At 37.2% G+C, this 23174-nt stretch overlaps 1 protein-coding gene across 1 annotated transcript in view; it reads right to left on the reverse strand.

The window, feature by feature from the left end:
• The window catches only part of DDX1 (DEAD-box helicase 1), a 40309-nt gene extending 19514 nt beyond the window's left edge, over window positions 1–20795 (reverse strand). The window contains exons 1-13 of the mRNA XM_079111148.1: window positions 20692–20795; window positions 17847–17898; window positions 17500–17563; window positions 16549–16578; window positions 15714–15810; window positions 13691–13738; window positions 9229–9312; window positions 8940–9023; window positions 8323–8399; window positions 7697–7769; window positions 6227–6303; window positions 6013–6127; window positions 5146–5284 (exon numbers count right to left, since the gene is read on the reverse strand). Of these exons, the coding sequence (XP_078967274.1) occupies window positions 5146–5284; window positions 6013–6127; window positions 6227–6303; window positions 7697–7769; window positions 8323–8399; window positions 8940–9023; window positions 9229–9312; window positions 13691–13738; window positions 15714–15810; window positions 16549–16578; window positions 17500–17563; window positions 17847–17898; window positions 20692–20707 (956 nt within the window). The 5' untranslated portion in view covers window positions 20708–20795. The remainder of the gene's footprint in view (window positions 1–5145; window positions 5285–6012; window positions 6128–6226; window positions 6304–7696; window positions 7770–8322; window positions 8400–8939; window positions 9024–9228; window positions 9313–13690; window positions 13739–15713; window positions 15811–16548; window positions 16579–17499; window positions 17564–17846; window positions 17899–20691) is intronic.
• Window positions 20796–23174: the final 2379 nt, after the last annotated feature.

Below are 23174 nucleotides of genomic sequence, written 5' to 3' on the forward strand. Positions count from 1 at the left end.
GGTGGAAATTAAGGCTGAATGAGTCATTAAAAAAGAATCTACAGTGCTGGGCTTATGGCTCAGTGGTAGAGTGTTTACCTAGCATGTGTGAGGCACTGGGTTTGATTCTCAGCACCACATATAAGTAAATAAAATAAAAGTCCATCAACAACTAAAAAAAATTTTTTTATAAAATAAATACTGATAAGGTCAGAAACAAAGCGCTTCATTCCTGGTAGCCATATACAATGCTTGAGGCACAGTAAAGTAACTGAAAAGTATGTGTGAAAACACAGAATACAGAAACAATGGGTCTCCATCTCTATATCCTTCTACATTAAGATGATTCAGGCTTTTCTAACCTGGTTCTATTGACCTTTTTCTCTCTCTATATATATGCACTTCTTATGTATGTTAAATGTTTCTGAAAGAATAGATAAAAATCCATTATAAAAGCTTGCCACTAGGAAGGATAACTGCAGACGAAGCATGAAGTGAAAGAAGACTTAATTTTATAAAATACTTTCGTGTTGTTTGAATTTTTCTCAACAGATATGCACATGCAAAACACTACATAAATGTAAATCCCTTCTACATATCATACACAAAAATTATCTCAAAATGAATCAGAGAACAAAAGTAGAACCTAAAACAGTAAGATCACAGAAAACACAAGAGCAAATTTTCATGACCTGGATTTAGGCAAATCCTATCTTATATATAAACAACAAAACAGTGACAGAAGAAAATAAATTAGACTTCAGCCAATTAAGAACATCCAAGGACACTATCAAGAGAGGAAAAAGACATCTCACAGAAAGGGAGAAAATAGTTGTAAATCATGTATCTAACATACTGAACAAAGTATCAAATATATAAAGAACTTCTACAACTCAACAAGACAGACAAGCCAATTTTAAAAATGGACAAAAGATTCGAACATATATTTCTCTCAAAATATACAAATGGCCGACAAGCACAGGAATGATGTTCAATATTATTCGCTCTAATAGTAGAGCAAGTAAAAACCACAGGAAGATAACATTTCGCTCACTAGGATAAATACACTCAAAAATAGACACCAAATGTTTTTGGTGAGGACATAGAGAAATTACAACCCTCTAGAACCCTCACTGATTGCCATTAGAACAAAAGTGGTGCAGTCAACGTCAGGAAACAGTTCTCCGATTCCTAACCATATGACCAGCAGTTCTACTCCTGACTATATATTCAAGAGAAATGAGAACATGTCCACACAAAAACCTGTGCATGACTGCTCATAGCTTAGTAGCCCAAAACCCAATAGTCATGAACAGTGCAAAAGCCTATCAACTGAACAATGGATAAACGAACGTATGATTTTCCACACCTTTGGTATGGATATTTTGGTATGGCATTTTCCGCAATAAAACAAAGTACTGATACATGCTGCAACTCACATGACCCCTGAAAATGTTATACTAAGTGAAAGAAGTCAACCACAAAAGACCAGGCATTGTACAATTCCATTTACGTGTATAAAATATCTAGAACAGGCAAGTGTACAAAGACAAAAAAATCAATGAATGGTTGTCGAGGGATGGGAAGTTTAGGGGAAAATGGGACTGACTGCTAATGGGTACAGATTTTTTTTTTTTTAACAGTATAAGTATATAATTTTTTTTCATTTTAACAATTATATTTTAAAACTTCAAAAGTGTTCAGAAAAGTGCAAACCCTTAAAAAGAAAGAAACAGCTGTTCAAGGGGTTTTCATCCAAAAAGATGTCGACATCTGCATGTGTGACGAACACTGACATTGTAAAACTGCTTCGATATAATTGATGTTGATAATTTTTGTTTTCACTTCCCAACCATCTCTAAACAGTTCTAGTTATTTATTTTTATTTTTCATTTTTACAGACTGCAATTTGATTCATTGTACACAAATGGGATACGTTTTTTCATTTCTATGGTTATGCAAATGTAGATTCCATTCGTGTAATCATACAGGTACACAGGGTATGTCTGTCTCATTCCACCATGTTTTATACCCCGCCTCCTTCCTCTCACTTCCCTCTACATAATCTAAATTTCCTCCATTCTTCTCTCACTCCTACCACCCCCCCCACACACATTACATATTATTATCCACTTATCAGGGAAAACATTCGGCCTTAGGTTTTTTGGGATTGGCTTATTTCAGTCAGCATGATATTCTCCAATTCCATCCATCTATTCTTTTTTATGGTTGAATTACATTGTGTATATATACCATAGCTGATTTTCTTTTGGGATAATGAATATAGTCTAAAATTAGTTATGGGGCAGTGACTACAGACAACTCTGTGAATATATTCCAGACTAAAAACAATCTGTACATTTTAAAGGGTGAATTGTATATGTGAATTATATCTCAAAATAACTATTTACAAAAAAAGTTATCATTCAATAAAGAGCAGACAAAATTACTTCCTGAGGCAGTCACATAAGTTTCTTTTTCTCTACCACTGTGCTACATTTTCACACCTTTTTATTTTTATTTATTTACTTATTTGGTACCAGGGATTGAACCAGAGGGACTTAACCACCGAGACACAACCCCAACCCTTTGTTTCTTTTTTTTTTTCTTTAATTTTGAGACAGGGTCTTGCTAAGTTGCTTAGGGCCTCACCAAGTAGTTGAGGCTGTTTTGAACTTGTGATCTTCCTGCCTCAGCCTCCCACACCACTGGGATTTACACATATGCACCACCACGCCCAGCTTCACTTTTAATTTTTAATTTTTTTGTTTATTTATTTTTTTTGCGGTGCTGGGGATCGAACCCAGGGCCTTGTGCTTGCAAGCTATCTCTCCAGCCTTTCACTTTTAATTTTAAGACAGTGTTTTGCTGAATTGCTGAGGGCCTCACTAAAATGCTGAGTCTGGCCTTGAACTTGTAATCCTCCTACCTCAGGCCCCTGAGTTGCTGATATTATTACAGGGATGCACCACAATGCCCAAGCTAATCACAGAACTTTCAGTCAGAAGTATCTTTCTTCATTAATTTTATTATTTTGATTACTCATTTTTAAAACACTAAGAAAATGAATGGCTTAGCAATGAGTTTTATAATCCTATGAGTCATTAATAATCAGCTTTGTGGATGCCTATCTTTATCTTAAGCAAAAGTTCACAGAACTCAGAACACGGTCTGGGGTCATAGCTCAGTGGTAGAGTGCTTGCCTAGAATGTGTGAGGTCCTCTGCACCACATAAAAATAAATAAATAAAACAGAGGTTAAAGAAAAAAATCTGTTAAAAAAAAGGAAAAAGGAAACTAAGCAGAACAAGTCTCCTAGCCTAGGAGTGCCCAATATCTCTGCACATTCCCTAGACACCTACCACACTAGAGCCATTATGCTTCCTGAATCCAGCAACACCCAAAGGCAGACTGGCCACCTAAAACTCACCTGGAAGCACTTTTTTTCTTTTTAAAAAACAACAGTTATAATTCCTATTCCCTAAAAATTCTAATTCAGTACTGTCAGGGGATGGAACCAATAAACTTGTATGTAAGCCCCAAGTTCCTATGTTTTCAACTATTATCCTAAATCTATCATTTCTTCCCCAAGAATACTTAAGTCCTCCCTTCATAGTCTCTTCACCCCATAAATCTAGCAGACGCTAACACACACGTGCACAGGCATGCTTCCAGGAACAGTGCTGCAGAGCTGAAGAATATAAAAGGACCACCCCCTCGAGGAGGGCAAAACTGAGGAAGAGTGAATCTTTGCACATTTAAAACGAGGAACACGGACGCAACGCAGCACACAGGAGTAAGGAGAGGGGGACGCCCCTGTCGCTTCAGAGGGAGAAAGGATGGACTGGGACAACTAGGTCAGCTTCATGGGAACATCAAAATTTCAGCTGGGTTTTAAAAGAAGGAAAAGGATCATTTGTATTAAGTACCAAATGAGTAAGTAACCAACTTCACCAGAGGATTGTTTTTATTATTCATCGTCCCTCCCAGCCTTTGTCAATAGGCATAAAATTTTTATACATGACAAAAGCACAAAATTAAGTCAATTCACATTTTATGTTCTTACAAAAAACACTCACAGGAAGCAGTCTCTGAATCTCACACCGAGCAGCCGCCCTGGCCTGTCCTCCTCCGGTGGCTTTCCCTCACACAAGCTCAAGCATTCACCAAACTCACTTTGTTCTTTCCCCTCTGCACTACCACTACTATCACAGCTCCACACTTAGTTCTCTGAAAGCACAGACTAATTCTCACTGTTGTATCCCTGGTCACACCAAGTAGGTATGTGAATATGTCCCAAATGAGTAATAATCCTCAAGCCAAAATTAGGAATTATTTTTACTGATGTAATTTATCAGTAATTTTTACTGATGTAATTTATCCCAGTTTGCTCAATTCTTAAGTAAGAACAATATTAAAAAGACAGAACTTTGTGATGTCGAAAAATTCAAAGTTTCTGGGCTTCATTAGTGTTGACAGTTGTACAATCTCGTGAGCGTACTAAAAACTGTTAAATTGTATACTTTTAAATGGTGAATTTTGTGGTGTGGATTGTTTCAAGAAAAAATTAACTGAAAGCAAAATTAACAAAAATCAAGTAAAAATTAACATAAAGAGTAGTCTACTTATATGCTATGGCTTTCTTAAGAGTAAAAGAATTGCTACTGTGCAAGAAATTCCACAAGATCATTACGATCATGACCTTTCTCCAAAAGCAGAAAGAGCTCTGTGCCTGAAGGCCCAAACAGAAATAAGTCACCATGGGAAAAAAGTTCACCAACATGCTAGAAACAAAGCAGTAACTTTCCATGCAGATGAAAGGATAAAATTAATCTAACACTAAATGAAATGCTCCCTTTAAAAAATTAATTTTCACCCTAATAGTGTTTGACAACCATGACTCTTTATGTAAGAGACAGAGGGAAAAAAAATCACAATTTGCTTTTGGTTTAAAAAAAAAAAAGAAAGAAAAATCAAACCCATTACTTACCAAATGTATGAAGTTTTATACACAAACACTGTTATTATATGTCAAAGAATATTTATAGACTCACATGTACTATGTATACACATTGAATATCTACCTCATTTTTTTCTACTTCACTCTTCTTCCAAAACACTTCAAACCTAAAGACAACAGGCATTTGAGCATAAAAGGAAGACTTACCTTAACTTAGGATTATCAACATATTTCTTAAACTGCTTGACATTATTCAAAGTTTGTTCAGCCAACTCCCGAGATGGTTCAACAATGAGAGCTTTTGGAGCATTGGGGAGAAACTTTGTTTGTGTCACCTGTGCATTACCTTAGGAGAAGAAAAAATAGAAGACCTTTAAATCATGCCTAAAAATACCTTTATTTGTAAAACATGAGCACGAGCATACCAGTATCAAAAGTTTAAATAATAATTATCAAAAAGTAGAGGTGATAGTAAAACAAAATACAATAAGCTAAAATTCCTAAAATGAAATAAGGCTTCTTTAAATTAAATCTACTTGGAATTAGGGCAATTAATATGTCTGTAAAATGACTTATTTGTTTTGTGATAAACTAGCTAGGGAATGTACTTGATCTAAATAAATAAAACATATTACCATATGTAAAAGCATAAGCTTTCAAGTCAGACTGCTTGGATTTGAATATAGTTCTACTACTTATTTGTTCTGTCACTTTGGGCAAGTTACTTCAAGTCCCTATTCCTCAGGTGCTTTGTCTGTAAAATGGAAGGACTTCTACTTTATAGGGCTGATGCGAAGACTAAACAGCCCATGTGAAGCACTTAGCGTTCTGCCATGGCACTTAACAGGAACACAGCTGGTACACGGTAGGTGTCGTTACCATCATGACTGAGATGCCCTGAATGCCTAAACTGAAATTAGAGTTTATGAATTAGGTTTTCAAATTGAATTTTACAGACTAAATAAAAAGTGTGACTACGACAGAAAGAAAGGTAACTCACTAGGAGAAACCCTGCTTACTGGAGTTTTCTCCAACGTCCCAAACTAGAAATCCTAACCCGCTCAGATGTAATACCTGTGTGCTGTGATTTGACAACGTAACTATCCGGGGCCTTGGAAAGAGCAACAAAACCATCTTTTGGTGGAAACTTAAATTCTTCTTCACCAAAGTTAAATTTTAGTTCAGCATTCTAGCAATGAATAAAAAACAAAATTAAAAATTTTAACCTACAAAATAATGAAGATTGAGCAGCTTGTAATTACACCAAAATTTCTCTAAATAATATTACCTTCAAAACACAAGCAGGAAAAAGGGCTTGGTTTTTCATATGTGGTGGTACTTCAAATGCCAGCCCAAGATCTTTCCCTTAAGAAAAAAGACAAACAAGAAAACAGAGGAGATGAAACAATCAGAAAAGAGCTTCCACGAAGTCACACCATCAAATCCACCAACGTACCTGCACTCCTGCTTTCCCTCTGCAACCCATGGATACACTGTGCTGCCTGAGGGCAACCTCTTCTCTTTCCTCCTTTACTCCTAAGAAGCGTACCTTCCCTAGGCCTACATCAGACCACTGCACTAGACACTCCAGATCAGAACACAAGCAAATCTCCCTCAAGCACATGTCCACTCCACTTACCTTCCTTTTTTTTCTTCTCTTCTGAAGTAAAACTTTCTGATTTCATTTTTTTTTTTTTTTAGTATATTCACTTCCTTTTATTCCATTTCTGTTGATCTGTCTCCCAATCAGCTCACCACTCCCTCACCCGTTCTCTTGCTCATCTAAAGCAACTCTGTCAAGAGCACTGATGTGCCCACGTGCCAGATCCAGCAGTCGATTCTCACCTATCATCCTTCTAGACAAGACCCCTCAGCAGCACCGGACCCTACCTGACTGCTCCCTCCTCCTCGTCCCCTGGTTCTCTTCCTCCTGGCTTTCCTCTCTCATTCTCTTCTGCTGGATTCTCCTCAGTATGCACACTTCTCTAGTAACAGGAACCCAGGCCTCAGATCTCTTCCATTCTTTATCTCCTCTGACTCCCTAGGTGATCTCAACCCACTCCTCATTCCCCAGTCTGTTTTCAATACAGGAGCAGGAACACTGTTAATCTAAAGAGAGATGATGCCACTCCTATGCTTTAAACCACAGTGAAGTTCTCGCTCAAAAAAAAAAAAAAGTTGTATTACAGCCTCCCTTCTGAAAGCTCAGTACCCTCCAGACACATGGGTCTCCTCATTCTCAGGTCCCTCAAGCACACGTCCACTCAAGGCCTTTGGGCCTGTTTCCTCTGCCTGAAATGCTCTTCTCAGGTATCTGCAGGGCCCACCCCCAACTCTGGCTTCTACTTATCACCTCATCAGCAAAGCCTTCTCTAACAACCCTGTAGAAAAGCACACATCTTCTTCAGATCACTGTCTACTATCACTGCCTGCTATCACTGTCTACTTCCTTCCCCCTTTATAGTCTCCTTCATAGAACTGTTACCACCTAACTCGTACTTACATGTCTGCCTCTCCCCACTAGCATGCAAGCTCCACTGATATAACCTTGTCTGCCTGTCTACTCCATTTTCTGCAGTATCTCCAGCATTTACCAGGGAACCTGACACATAGCACATGTTCAATATTTGCTCAAATGAAAGACAGGGTGGAAGAGATAGAGAACTGAGATATAGGGTGAGAGGATTAAGGCAAAAAAAAAAAAAAAAAATCACAATATTGAATACCTTATTGCTAATAAAATCCAAATACAGCTTACCATTTTTGGAGAATTTGACATGCCCTTTATCTATATCTAAGTAACATCCAATGGTGTCATGCATAGTGAATTCCTAGAAACCCAGAAAGTAAAGTGCTATTAATCAAAAGCAATATCTTAAATGAAGCTAAAAGTTCAAATAAAGCTGCATCGAAAGTATGTTAGTGTTTCAAAATAACCTCTAAGTGGTAACATATGTGTCAAAAATGCCTATTAGAGAATTACACATATATAATGGCAGACACATCTGACAGGCCTTTTAGAATCAACATACTTAGGCTCATTAATATTAGGTCCACCAAAACAACTATATTAAGAATCATCATAACTGAAACTAAGAAATGGGAACAACGTAAGGGCCAAAGCCAAAATCAGAATGGGTAAAATAGAGAAAAATATGTAATACATTTTGAAGGGGTTAATAAATGGCATGAAAGAAAAATTGTAATTACTATATATTTATCTAATTTTGCAATATCTCTTCACTGAAATCCAAATCTGAAGTTTCTGTGGAAAGTACACAGAAAATCCACTTGGCTTTGAGAATCATTTCTATACCTCAGTTATAACTGATCAAGTATGCAAGAAAACTTACTAATGCTATGTTTATTGCATAGCTTACTTACCTCTCCATAATTATCAAACTGTTTGTTATGGGATTTCTTTCCTGTTCCACCAAAGCCAAATCCAAACTTGTCTGTACCTAGATTTAAAAAGTAGCTTAGGTATGTGGCAAGAATAAGTAGGAAATTAAAAGCCCTGTTAAAGAAATAATCTTAAATCTTCATTTCAACAAACCACAGGAAAATTTTCCCTCAAATTTCTGAATTCTGTGAACAACTGAAGCACTTTTAGCCTGTGGAGACTATTCAACATTATGGACACATGTAAACACTTCATCCTTCATCCCTCTTTGCTCTGGCCAGTAAGAAATTTAGACACAATTTTATAAGAATGAGAAACATCTAAGCAGTATATGTGGATGTACTCATACATATTAACTTCACCCTGATGCCATCATATTCCTAATCTTACTCCCCCTAATTTCACACTGCTATAGCATACGAATTTTTTAGTTCAAATCTTTCTTGCAATAGAGTGGGGTACACACAAATTCCATTTCTGGGACTCTAAAATATAAACCATCTATGGTTAAGTCTATTATTTTGTTTCCCAAAAATAATAAAATGTTAACAACCCATGAATATAAATCAATCAACTCGTTTACTTTAGCAACACTTACCTAGGTCGAGGGAAGCCTGCATGGTAGACCACCCGACTCTGCACAACCCTTGATCATGACAGGATACTTCATAGTAGTGTTTCCCTGTAAGGGCAAAACACTTTTTAGATGTAAATCACCTAATTGACTCATTTACTACATAATAACAATGTGTATATACCAAATGAAGAACTCAAAGTCATTTTTTACAATTAAAAATCTCAGATCTTCAATTTAAAGTAACTTCAGGGAAATTCATGTGTTGACAGAGTTTCAAAGAGTTATACAAGGAAAAATGCTGTTTGCGTACCTTTCATTAACCCTTTAGTGGCTCTGCATCCGTGCCATTCCTTTACTTCTCGACTTTGGCAACAAAGACCATCTGACCCAATTGCTGGATTTGAGAAAAACCACAAAACATTTCCATTCAAGCTTTATAAATCACGCATTATGAAAGAAATATCTTACGTCTGACTAATAATTCCTTCACTTGTTACAATGTTCCAGAAACTTGAGACTTGCTGATTCCTAGCAAGGCTTTCCCTACAACTAACTGCCCTTATGCATCATCTGGAAGTCCTTGGCCATGTTGAGGGCTAGATTCTACACTGTCATCTGTTAAAGAGGACAAGATTTTATAAGAACACATCTAGAAAAGAGTCAACAGGCCCTAGCCTGATTGCACTAATAGTTGCTCCACCACCAGCACAGATGTGTTTAGGCAACCATTCTCCAGAGTCCTTTAAAGAAACTGGCATTCAAGCAAAATGCAGAACCCATCCATCATTTTTAGCCCTAATTTTATGCTGACATTAAATTTGAGTGGCCACTATATTAAAAGGTAACAGGAATTGTTTCTGGTTTGTCCCCCAATCCATAGACCCAGAAATCATAATGGGAAAGTAGGAAAAAGCATATAAACATGTATATGTTACTGGCTAATATTATGGCTCTAAAAAATAAGGCTCATAAATACCACTGTTGGTTACCAAGACATCCACATAGTAACTGCTTAGTGAGATCAAGCAAAGATTTAGTTTTTGTCTATACTGCAAAAAAAAAAATATAGCTTCCACTCTGGTTCATGTCTGTAACTCATATTCAGTACCCGAATACAGAACAAATTTTTTTTTCCCCTTTCTGGTATTAGAGATTGAACTCAGGGGCACATCCCCAACCCATTTTACTTTTATTTTAAATTTTGAGACAGGGCCTTGCTTAATTGCTGAGGCTGGCTTTAAACTTGCAATCCTCCAGCCTCAGCCTCCCAAGTCATTGGGATTACAGGCATGCACCACTGTGCCCAGCTGTTGGAGAACAAATTTTTAAGAAATCACTTCATCATACATCTTACTTCACTTTTCAAAGATTAAATTATTCAATGTATAAATCTTTATTCATAATGAGTTATAGAAAACTTTAAACTTTTAAAAAAGTTCTCTAACAATGACCTATTCTTAAAATTTTTATATTTAAAATTCCTTATGCAATATACAAAATTTTATATAAGTGGCATATGGTAGAAATTAGCTGTTTTGGTTTTTTGTTGGGGGTTTGTTTTGGCATGATTCCTCATCATGTCCACTTTACATTTGTTGCATCTTACTTTTCATGGTCATCGACAGCAGGCGAACATTTCCCAACTCTACATTCTGATTCATTCTTTGTAATGGTTGCACAGGAGTCCTTGGATAAACCCTAATGTTTGGTAACTGTCTTAGCAATAGCATTTACTTTGTTGACAGTTGTTTTTTCCCATTACAAATAGTGGTTCAACAAACAGCTTTGTACAGTTACATTTGCATAATGGTACTTTTATTTTAATGAGAATAAAAAATATATATCTTTAATTTTAATAGGTAAGGCCAAACTGCTTTCCAGAGATGATAATCCCTAAGTTGGTCACCCTTTTCAATTTTTGCCAATCAGATGGGTATTAAGCAAAAAAAATCTCACTTTAATTTGCATCTCTCTACTACCTATGGGTTTGATAGTTGAATATTTACTGATCACTTGAATTTGTTTTGTTAAGCTAGTTGCCTATTCAATATCCTTTGCAAAGTTCTTTTTTTTAATTTATTTGTTCTTTTTATACATTACAGTAGAATGTATTTTGACATATTATACATATATGAAATATAACTTCCCATTCTTTCGGCTATACATGATGTGAATACTGGCCCAGTATTCAGATATGAACATAGGAAAGTAATGTCCGAATCATTCTACTGCCTTTCCTACTCCCATCCCCTTTCCATCCCTTCATTCGCATTTTATTTATCTATTCATCTGTTGAAGGGCACTTAGGTTGGTTCCATAGCTTATCTCTTGTGAACTGAGCTGTTATAAACAATGAAGTGGCAGTACCACTATAATATGCTGATTTTAAGTCCTTTGGGTATACACCAAGGAGTGGGATAGCTGGGTCAAATGGTAGTTCCATCCCAAGTTTTCTGAGGAATCTCCATACTACTTTCCATTCTAGCGTGGTTGCCACCAATTTGCAGTCCCACCAGCAATACATGAGTGTACCTTTTTCCCCACATCCTTACCAACATTTACTTGCATTTTTTTTTCTTTGTAGTTGTAGATGGACAGAATGCCACTATTTTATTGATTTTTATGTGGTGCTAAGGATTGAACCCAGTGCCTCACACATGCTAGGCAAAGCACTCTGCCACTAAGCTATAGTCTTAGCCCTAGTTACTTGTATTCTTAAAAATTGCCATTCTGACTAGAGATGAAATCTCAGTGTGGCTGTAATTTGCATTTCTCAAATTGCTAGATATGTTGAAAATTTTTTCATATATTTGCTGACCAATTGTATTTCTTCTTCTGTGAAGTGTCTGTTCAGTTCCTTTGCCCATTTATTGATTGGGTTTTGTTTGTTTGTTTGGTGTAAAGTTTTTTGAGTTCTTTATATATATTGGAGATTAATTTTCTATCTGAGTGCAGGTGGCAAAGATTTTCTCCCATTCTCTAGACTCTCTCTTCACATTCTTTTTTCTTTTTTTAATTTTTTTTTAGTTGTCTATGGATCTTTATTTATTTATATGTGGTGCTGAGAATAGAACCCAGTGCCTCACGCATGCTAGGCAAGAGCTCTACCATAAGTTACAACCCCAGTCCCGCTCTTCACACTGTTGATTGTTTCCTTTGCTGTGAAGAAGCTTTTTAGTTTGATACCATCCCATTTACTGATTCTTGATTTTACTTCTTGTTCTTTAGGAGTCCTGTTAAGTAAGTCAGATCCTAAACTGACATCATGGAGACTTGGGTTTACTTTTTCTTCTAGTAGGCACAGGGTCTAATTCCTAGGTCCTTGATCCACTTTAAGTTGAATTTTATGCAGGGTGAGAGACACAGGTTTAATTTCATTTTGCTACATTTGGATTTCCAGTTTTCCCAGCACCATTTGTTAAAAAGGCTATCTTTTCTCCAATGTATGTTTATGGAGCCTTTGTCTAGTATGAGATAATTGTGTTTACGTGCATTTGTCTCTGTGTCTTCTATTCTGTACCACTGGTCATTTGTTTTGGCAACAATACTAGGCCATTTTTGTTACTATAGCTCTGTAGTAAAATTTAAGGTCTGGTATTGTGATAGCTCCTGCTTCATTTTTCTTGCTAAGGATTGCTTTGGCTATTCTGGGGCTCATTTTTCCAATAAATTTCTTGACTACTTTTTCCATGTCTATGAACATCAATGGAATTTTAATAGAAATTGCATTAAATCTGTATAGTGCTTTGGTAGTATGGACATTTTTGTCAATATTAATTCTGCATATCTAAGAACATGGGAGATCTTTCCATCTTCTAATTTCTTTCTTTAGCATTTTTCTTGTAGAGGTCAGGTCTTTTACCTCTTTTGTTAAATTGAGTCCCCAATTTTTTTTTTTTTTTTTTTTTGAGGCTATTGTGAATGGGGTAGTGTTCCTATTTTCTCTTTCAGTTGATTCATCACTGATATATAGGAACACAACTGATTTATGGGTGTTAATTTTATATTCCTTTGCAGATTTTTCTTTTTGCTTATATCTTTCTTACCAAACTTGATAAAACTTTATCTGCTGACTACAATGAACCTTTATCAATTTATGATGATTACTCATCTTTCATCAAAATTCCAAGTATTCTTTCTATAACTATTACTTGTCTACTACCTTTTTATGATATCTTCTTCATATTTTTTTAAAAAATTATACAAATACACCTATGTTTTATAATTTCTGAGATTTCTTTTTGGGTTAGTAATGTTCCACCACTAAATTATGCATGTGATTTTCTATACTTCTATATGTACACACACACACACACACACACACACACACACACACACACACACACAGTTCCACCACTAAATTATGCATGTGATTTTCTATACTTCTATATGTGTACACACACACACACACACACTTTAAATCTTAAATACATATGGAATTTATTTCTCATTCTAATATGAAATAGAAGTCATTTTTATGTTGTTCCAGATGGATCATCAATTGTGCCAACAGCCTTTATTGAATAAATGCTTTTTTCCTACTGAAATGAAATACTGTTTTTTCTTGCATATTAACTGAGATTTATTTCCATTACATTCTGTTGTCTAGTCATATTTCAGTATTATATTGCTTAATTGTAGCAACTGTTTTCCAATATATGGTAAATTAAGTCATTTATTATACTTTTTTCATAATTTTCTTGATTTTCTCACATACTTTTCAAAAGAAAGTTTCTGAATTACAAATGAGCAGGTAAAATATATCTACTTACCAAAAGCAGATCCTCTGTCATATGGATTCATTTGCCATTTGTTGAGCACTAAACCGATTGAAATAAGAAAAGTTACCCAGAAACATATGAAATTAAAAATGCTCTAAAAGAAAAAAGCACATATTTTGTATTTTATATGTTCTCTTAATTCCTCTAGATTCAATATGGTCATACACATTATTTAGAACATATAAAGTTAGAGCTGTTTTTATTAAAGATAAAAGTAAAATTGAAAATTAAAACGTGTCAAAGATAGTAATCACTGGCTTATCTAGGACTAAATTCTTATCTCCTTACTTGATTCAGTGCACTTTTTATTAGGTGGCACTGACCTTTGTCCTCGCTCCTACTTAGATGGTTGGTAAAATGAAGTTTAGGTAAGTAAGCATACTGACTTCAATCAATAGCAATAACTGGTCTGTATTCCAGAGTCTAATGAATTACACTTTTATTATTATTAAATAAAAAGAAAGTCCTTTATCTTAATTCAATATCATATTAAAAAATTATGTTTTTGTTTGTTATGTTACTGAAATTTTCCTTTTCTAAAACATTTTAATAGTCTATGGATTTAGAATTATAATAGCTAAAGAGAACCCTATTTTCTAGTCCAACTTCCTGCCCAAGGTAGAAATTCTTTCTAGATAGTTTCTGATCAAAAGATATTCAGGGGCCAGGGCTATGGCTCAGTTGGTAGAGTGCTTGCCTTGAAAGCACAAGGCTCTGGGTTCGATCCCCAGCACCGCAGAAAAACAAACAAACAACAATAACAAACACAACAACAAAGGAAAAAGATCCCCATCACTGGCTTAGACTTTTGGCATAATGGAGAAATACTTTAATACTCTTCTGGTGGTTCTCTCCTCCACTGTTGGCTCAATCTGGGTTTTAGGAAATACTCAAGTTAAACAGAAATCATGCAGATTATTATTATTATTATTATTATTTTTGGCGGTGCTGGGGATGGAACCCAGGGCCCTGTGCTTACAAGGCAAGCACTTTACCAACTGGGCTATCTCCCCAGCCCACAGATTATTTTTAATTTGTCCTGGTCCTACTTTGTAGAATTACTTTCTCTGCAGATCTCTTCCACAAGTTAACAATTAACCCATCTCCTTTTGTATTTCTCCATGTTTCTGTACCTATGTTTATTTCTCACAGGACATGATTTTCAAACCATTACCATTCTGGTTGTCCTCCCTTAGAAGAATTCTCTTTTATTATCACCTCCCATAAAGGATGGCATACAGTTGTGACAAGTTCAGAAACTATCTTAGAATAAACCAATAGTCTAAATAGTTATACCCATTTTCTATCTCAATTCATTTAGAAATGAGTTCTATGAACTATGTAACATTGTTACTTTCAAAGAAGCAAAAAGAAAAATGTTGATATGCCCATTCACTCTACTTAAGCTTGCTATTTTGTCACAATCCTATTTTGTATCAGGAAACAAGTGACTTTGAAATATAAGTTTTGTTAAAAAAAAAAAAAAACACACACACAAATTAACTAAAATAGAACAGAATTTAGATAGTGTTTAACAAAAGCAACATAATGTAAAATGAAGGTAAGATTGTTCATGGCACCAAAGAACCAGAAACTTAATAAAAGAGCCAACTGAAATAGAACTGAAAAACTAATTTATACGTTTTAACTTTCTAAGTTCCTTCTTTTTGTAAATTATTTGGAAAATTCTTCTTTAATATTTCCTTTGCAAAATGTACCAATTTAATATTAGACATAAAAAATTAAAATGTTTAAAAAGACACAAAGATAACTAAATGTAATTTCAAACTTCCAGTCTTTTCTCAAAGAAAACACTATTCTTATGTTAAGAGGGACAACATTTCACTATTTAGGCTCTAAATGGCATGTAGCACCCCTGTTTTCCAGGGCACCAAATTCCAACATCATGCTGCAGGTATTGGCAAAAAAAGGCAAACCAAACCTCATACTTCTAAATGTCAGAAATAAGAATAAATGATTTACACAAAAGAAAATAACAATTTACAAAAATTACCTGAAGCACCAGTTTTAATTGTTGTTTTTCCTTTTTTCCCTTCCTGTTGGTCTTTCAGAGTTTCATAAACTATCTGTATAACTGGAATACTGAAAGCCTATCAAGTAAAAAAAGTTCTTTTTATTAGTGTTCAGATATTAGTAAGTTAATCATCAATATAAAGTTATACATGCACATGAATAATTACACGCATTCCAGGTTGCTTCTCTGATTTCATTTGCCCAAACCCAAAATACCAGTAAGATAACAGGGAGTTACTGAATGAAGAAAACAGAAGGCAGTCAATAGCCCAAAACGTAAACAGTAAGGACCCTCAGAATAAACCTAAACTACAAAGTATCATCTAGTCTGACAAACTGTTTCTCTAGTCTACCCCAACTGTAGATTAACTTCTGTCTGAAATCTCTTTATTACTAAGCCACTGCATTAAAATTCTGAAATGAGTCGAAACACTAAAGATACCATAACTCTTCCAAGACCAGTTTAAAACTATATTCTTAAAGCATACTCTTGTAGCTCTTCAGTTTGCTTACAACAAAAATATCACTCAATGGCAAGCCATCAATTGCTTATATTTTGGAGACGGTTGTTTTTGGTTTGGTTTGGTTTGGTTTTTATTATTTTTTTAGCATTGATGGAACTTTAATTTATTTATTTGTCTGAGAATCAAACCCAGTGTGTTTAATATGCTAGTCAAGCACTCTACCACTGAGCTACAACCCCCAGATTTGGAGGTGGTTGTTTGAGTAAATATTTCAAAATAATAGCTATGGTTCAAAGATACTTTAACAAAATTCAGCTCTTAAACAAATTGAAATGTTAAAGTATTACTTACACCAGTTTTTCCACTTCCTGTTTCTGCAGCCTGCATTGGGGAAAAAATTGATTTATAGTAAAACTGTCAATTACAAAGATCAAATTAAAATGAAATCATGTAGCACTCTTTAACACTTAACTATCTGTCTTTATTTTCATAGTACTTTAAGACAACCAGACTTCCCCAGACACCTTTAACTATTGCCAATTCAATTCCTTAAGAATCTGCTCTTCCTTTTCTTTCCATTGCTTCATCCAACTGAAGTCCTCATCATTCTAATATGATTATTATGACAGTATCCTAATAGTATCTAACCCCATAGAGAAATACTACAATCTGCTCCTAAAATAGGCTTCACAAAAACCCGATTCTAACAATGTACCACACCTACTTAACGTCCCACACTCCCCACTGACAACAAATGTCCAAATTCTTTAACAAGATCCTGAAGCAAAAGCTCCAAAAATCTGATGTACAATATTATTTCCTATTTTACAAAAGCTACATCTCCCACCCAGAAATACGCATTTTATGTTACCATCTACCTGAACTACTCCAGGATCACTCTCCACTCTCCCATCTACTGGTTTTGTTGAAGTGTCTCTCTTCCACCTTCCCTTCCTCTGAGCAGGGCCTTACGATCCCTCAAGCTGAAGGATAAACGGACTTCTACTCGAATCCTGTGGTACTATGCATCTCCTGAGCAGGTGTCCCATTCTCTTTTATATGACATTTACTTTTGTGCATGTTTTACTGCCCCTACTTGGTTTAAACTTCTCAAGAACAACGACTGCATCTTTTTTCTCGTGTCCCCACAGTTTCTATTCAATACTTTGATAGCATATGTATCACGAATGTTTGTAAATAAAATTAATTTGGTAAAAATATCATTCTTAAGCTTATGGAGTTCTTAAACTGGGCTACACAAAAAACACAAATACACCCCCTCAGAATCAAATTTAAACCTACCATAAGTACATCACCTCCTCCTAAGATCAATGGGATGGATTCAGCCTGGATATCAGTTGGCAGGCTAAAAGAATCACATGTGAAGAAATTTAGTTTTTAAAAATCACCTACGCTAACTAAATCATGTCAAATTATAAACCTAAAAGAGAATTTTATTGGTAAATGCTACCAATCTTTTCAGCTAGAAATATGCCCAAGTTAAAAAGGAAACATTCCATAATTCAAAGAATCACCAGAAAAATCATATATCATTTTCCCAACTATAATAAAAAATATGTGATAAACTCACTCACGGTTTAAATGATAAAACACCCTTGTTACCAAGCACTTAGATTCTATGTACTTACAGCCAATCCATCTCTTCCACAGCTTGTGCAATCTCAGGCATAACACCCATCTCTGAAAATAAAGGATAATTTTTAAACCCACAGATACTAAACTCATCATAAATAATGTTGCTCTTAAGATTCCTTTCATAGAACGGGGTAGAATTTAAAGCATGGCTCAGTGATGTCAACCTGGATGTCCAAGTTCTGGAGACAGACTTGAGTTCAAATTCAAACTTCCAGATACTAGCAAGTGATTGTGGGCAAAGACTAATCTGTTTTCTTCACACAAAATGAAGCTTATAGGACTTACCTGCAGAGATGGACACAGGAAGGTCAGGGACAACGACGTGACACAAATGGCACATAGTAGCCACCAGGGTCCGTTTACCTCCACAGGACTAGGGAAACATTTGCCAGTTTGGGTTCTAGACCAGCATCTTAGTGGCTTCAAAAGTGATAATATGGCAGTTAGGTGCCTTGGCTATTCCACGACCATTTGAATACCCTCAATGATCTGAGAAAAATGAACTGCCCACGTGTATTAGCAGTAATAATCAAAATTCTGGTTGACGGAAGAGGGAGCTGCCAATGTTGGAAATTTGGGCAATTGGAAACGTGAGCTGAAGATCAGTTCTGTTCTTAACTCTGCATACATTTAAATAATTCTACATCAAGGCCAGTCCAAAATGAATAGATCAAGTTATTCCCAATTAAGTTTTGTCATTTTATCATTTCTCAAGGGAACTTTCTCAAGTGTATACGAATAGTTAGCTGGATTACCTCAGTTTTCCTTCCAGATGAGAGGGGTTTTTAAGTCTGAATTAATAAAATGCAATTTTTTTTTTTTCTCGGTACTGGGGATCGAACTCAGGGCCTTGTGCTTACAAGGCAAGCACTCTACCAGCTGAGCTATCTCCCCAGCCCAATAAAATGCAATTTTTATTGCTCTTAGTACAAAAGTATGTGCCACTATAAAAATGAATAAAACTTAAACTTTACCAAGCCCCAGAAATATCCAATTTTAATATTTTGTAATTCTTGACAGTTTGTGAAAATGCATAAAAGCTAATATAAAAAAAAGAATATATTTATTTATAAAACAACATGTATTTTGCATCAGGTGAACAGAATCATCATTTTCAAAAAAGAAAGTTGTCACAACCTTAAATATACCCAGGAAAATCCAGATAGAGAAGTTAATCTCCACCTAAGAATAGAGCTTTCTAAGAATTACCCACATTAGAGTTCAGTTATACTCTCACTCTTAAAATACAAACTGCTTCAAAAAAGGAAGTGTTGGTCTTAGATATGCTGTATACACAAGCTGAAGCTGCTTGCAAAACTGTTATATTGGAAGAGGCAACCACAAACTGCTTTCAGCAAATCCCAGATGATTTCTTGACCCATTTTGGTCATATGCTCTGCATATTTTCTTTAAGGACTTTTATCAGTTACAGGAAAAGCAGGAATATACATGGAATTTAATTCTACTTTTGTCTTTATTTCATAATTCCAGACTCCTCTCGCAGTTCTTCACCCAAACATTACTGAAATTTGTGCACAACTCCCAAAGACGTGCACCTTATAAAGTAACAAATTAGAACTACTCCACAGATCTTGGCTCCAAAATTGTATTGGGTGAGAATTAGGAAAAGAAAAACAGCAACCACTCTAAGTAGATTTCCCCAGGACTCCAATTAGATGTGATTTTACTAATCTGAAATGCTCTCACATGACTAGAGATTTGGAATTCCTAATATTCTCACAGGAGAAAACTGAAAAGCATATGATACTATAATATCTGATGTCATTTTAACAGGTTAAAAAAACTAGGCCTAACAACATATTTATTGCTATATAAGTTTATCATATGTAGTATGTTTAAGGTTCATTAGAGCTTTGTAAAAACTGTAGTTGTATAAAGGGAGAATGATAAAGGAAGAGGGACATCCAGTGCAGTGGGCACAGGCCTGTCTGTAACCCCAACTACTCAGAAGGCCAAGACAGGAGGATGTCAAGTTCGAGGCCAGTCTGGGCAACTAAGCAAGAAACCTTTAAAATAAAAAAATAAAATAAAGAGCTGGATAGGTAGCTCAGAGGCAGAGCACCCCTGGGTTCAATTTCCACTACCGCCCCCAAACCCCTCTACGGGGTTCCCTAAGCCAAATCAAATCCTGTTTGGAATAATGGAGTATCATAGGCAAATAAATTCACAATTTTCAAATTGGGCTAACATGCGTGAGTGAAAATGCTTTCCCACTGCCTTCGACATTTAATGTCAATGTTGATACAGTGTCGTCTAACAACAAATAAAGAGCAGGTTTGCCTTTGGGATTTTTTTTTTTTTTTTTTTTTTTTTTTTTTTTTTTTAAGCTTTGGAAGGACCTGAAAACAACCGAACGGAGACAAGATCGTCATTTTTCCAAATGACCCCTCCCCACGCCCTGCCGCTTTTCGTCCTGGCCAAAGCCCGATGCGATGCAGGCAAAACCTGGTTCGCACAGCGCCAGGGCCACGTCAAAGAGGCAGGAGCCTGGCCACCCGCGGGCAGCGGGCGCAAGGCCGCCGCCGGGTACCCGCCGCCCCGCGCGGACTGGCAGGAAAGCCGAGGTGACACTGGTGGAAGAGAAAGCATCTGGGAAAGAGCAGGGACAGGGCCGTCCGCGCAGCACCTGGAGAGAAATGCCCTCCCGACCCCGGGCCGCGCGGACCCGGCCTCCGGCGGCACCACCGACCGGGGCCCCGGGCGCTGCAGCGAGCCGCGCCCTGCAGTCCGCCGCCGCCCCCAAAGCTCCTGCCCGGCCGCCGCGGGGCCGAGGCGTGCAGCGAGCCGCCCCACCACCCCCAGCTTCCACCAACGCACCGGAGAAGGCCGCCATCTTCGCCTGTCCTCCGCGGCTCGGCTCGCTGGCTCCCTCCTCCCTACTGACACCGCGGGCGCGGCAGCGCGTGCTTCCGGCCCTCGGCCTTCCGCGTTCCGAGTCCGGGCAGGGACGTGGCCCCGGGAGAACGGTTCCGAGGGAAGAAAAGACACCGGGCCTGCCACAGGCAACCCTGAGCCCCAGCGCAGGCCCGGCGCGGCTGGGCTACGCCCTCCCGAAGTAGCCAGGACCGGTCCCTGGCGGTCCTTGTGGTTACCAGTTCTTTAGAGCAGGCCACGTGTATTGGGAATCACTTTTCCTCAGCTGAGGAAGCAGATGTTCCAAGATTAGGGTCAAACCATGGACCCAGGCTGATCTGACAGCAAAACTGCCCTCCTGGCTGCCTCCCTCAGTCCCCCAGTCTCACATTGATAAACAGGACTTGGTGGCATACGAATGGCCTGGAGGGAATGTATTGACTTCATTGCCCAGAGAACCAAGACTAGTGAGTGCCTGGCACCCACTAGATATTTGTTACGTATTTTTGACGGAAATAAGTAGTGATTTAGGCCTCCCTCCTTTTCCTTCAAACGTGTTTGGGGCAGCTTCGATAATTTCAGGTTCGACTTCCAGGCAGTTTTGACTCCTTTCTCTTTGCAGAAAGATGGTAAAAGTACACGAACGATTAATTCTTCCCACCACCCACTCTGCCAGGTAGGTAATAGAGTCTTTAGATGTGCATGCTAAGAGTCAGGAAAGTTAGTAACTTATCTAATACCACAGAGCTACTAAATGACAACCTGGGATCTGGGCCACATCTGCCGACTCCAAGGCCCATTCTGCACTCTTTATAGTCTGCCCCCAGAATATCGTGGAGAAAAGTGAAACCCTCATACCAGATACAGTTAGAAATACAAATTTGAGGGCCACACTCCCTGGACTTGAATTCTACCTCTGCCAATTGCTATCTGTGTAGTCTTGAACAAGTCGTGAAATTTCTCTGGGCTTCAGTTTACTCAACTGTAACAGCAGGGATGAGTAATAATAGTATCTATCTCATAGGATTGTTAAGAGGATTAAATAAAATATATAAAGCACCTAGAACAGTGCATAACACATAACAATATATGTATTATCCCTATTATTACTATTGCATGTAATAGAATTTACTTGAAGGTCCAAAAGCCAGCGACAATACGTTCAATACCTGCAGTTTCACACTTACAAGGGGCATCACTTACGTTATATTCTATATTTTCGTTCCATTTTACATAAGTGGTACCTGGAGGGTTATGCAATGTAGCAGTTCCAAAAGGAAATCTGAAATCTGGTGTTCATGCCTTTAACATTCACCCTAAACATGAAGATACCAAAGATGCAAACAAATAGAAAAAGTTTCTCCAAAGAAAGTTTTGAAGTGCTGTTGTACTTTTCCTCTCTCAAGGGAGAAAGCAATTTTCAGGGTCTACTCAGAGAAGCTTTGATCTCAGGAGTTTGAGACCTGAGGTGACAGAAGAGGAAAAAGAGAGAGAGAGAGAGAGAGAGAGAGAGAGAGGGAGGGAGGGAGGGGTGGGGGAGGGGTTGGCAAACTGCATTTCCTATTTCTGTGAAGGATACCTGTGATTCTTTTTCCCCCAAGGGCTAAACAAACCTATGGGAAATGAGCTTGACACTTCTGTCACAGGGAATGTACATAAAGAGAGCTGTCTAGAGAAGCTGAATTGTTCAGCAGACAGACCCCCTCAAAGACCCTGTTGTTCCTGTACCATCCAACTGGAACAGAGATATCACCCACTTTGGGTATCACTTGGAGGACACCAGCAGAAGAATCTCCAAGACAAACACAAAATATGCTCTTTGAGGGAAAGAATCAGCCTTGAACATGACTGAGCCAGGGAACAGCAGAATCAAATCACCATGGACCCAGCCAGATGGAGCTGGAAACCCCACTCACTAGATAGACTTCATTCCTCCCCGGGGATCAGAGACAACAGCTGATGGGAAAGGGGAGAGCAGAGAAGACTGACCTCTACTACATCAGAGCTCTCAGACTTGTAATAGGCCAAATAGGGGAGGAAGAAGCTGTGCCTTGGTTAAAATTGTGAATCTAGACCATTATACTGGCCTTGAGGTTGTAACTGTGTTAAAAGTCATTAAATAACTTTTCACTAGCTGAGAGTGACCAGAAAAGTTCTAATAATGCTGGAGACTTCATTTAGACCAGCAGAAAAAAAAATAACCTATAGAAACTATTTCAAGATAATCAATGGTATTTTCTGTTTGTGCCCTGTGAAGTTCAGCCCATTTAATATACTGCTCTAATAATTATAAATGTGTTTCATGATACCCTCAATAATGCGAATTGGAACATAATTGAATTGGCTCCTTTTGTTGGCAGGTAAGTAAGTCCAGGTAAAGAAATACCAGGTGATCCCTTCATGAAACCAAAAGTAAAGGTTGGGTGACCCCCCATTAGTAACATGAT

The sequence above is a fragment of the Sciurus vulgaris genome (genome assembly GCF_902686455.1).
Source record: "Sciurus vulgaris genome assembly, chromosome: 14".
NCBI classification, from domain to species: Eukaryota; Metazoa; Chordata; class Mammalia; order Rodentia; family Sciuridae; genus Sciurus; species Sciurus vulgaris.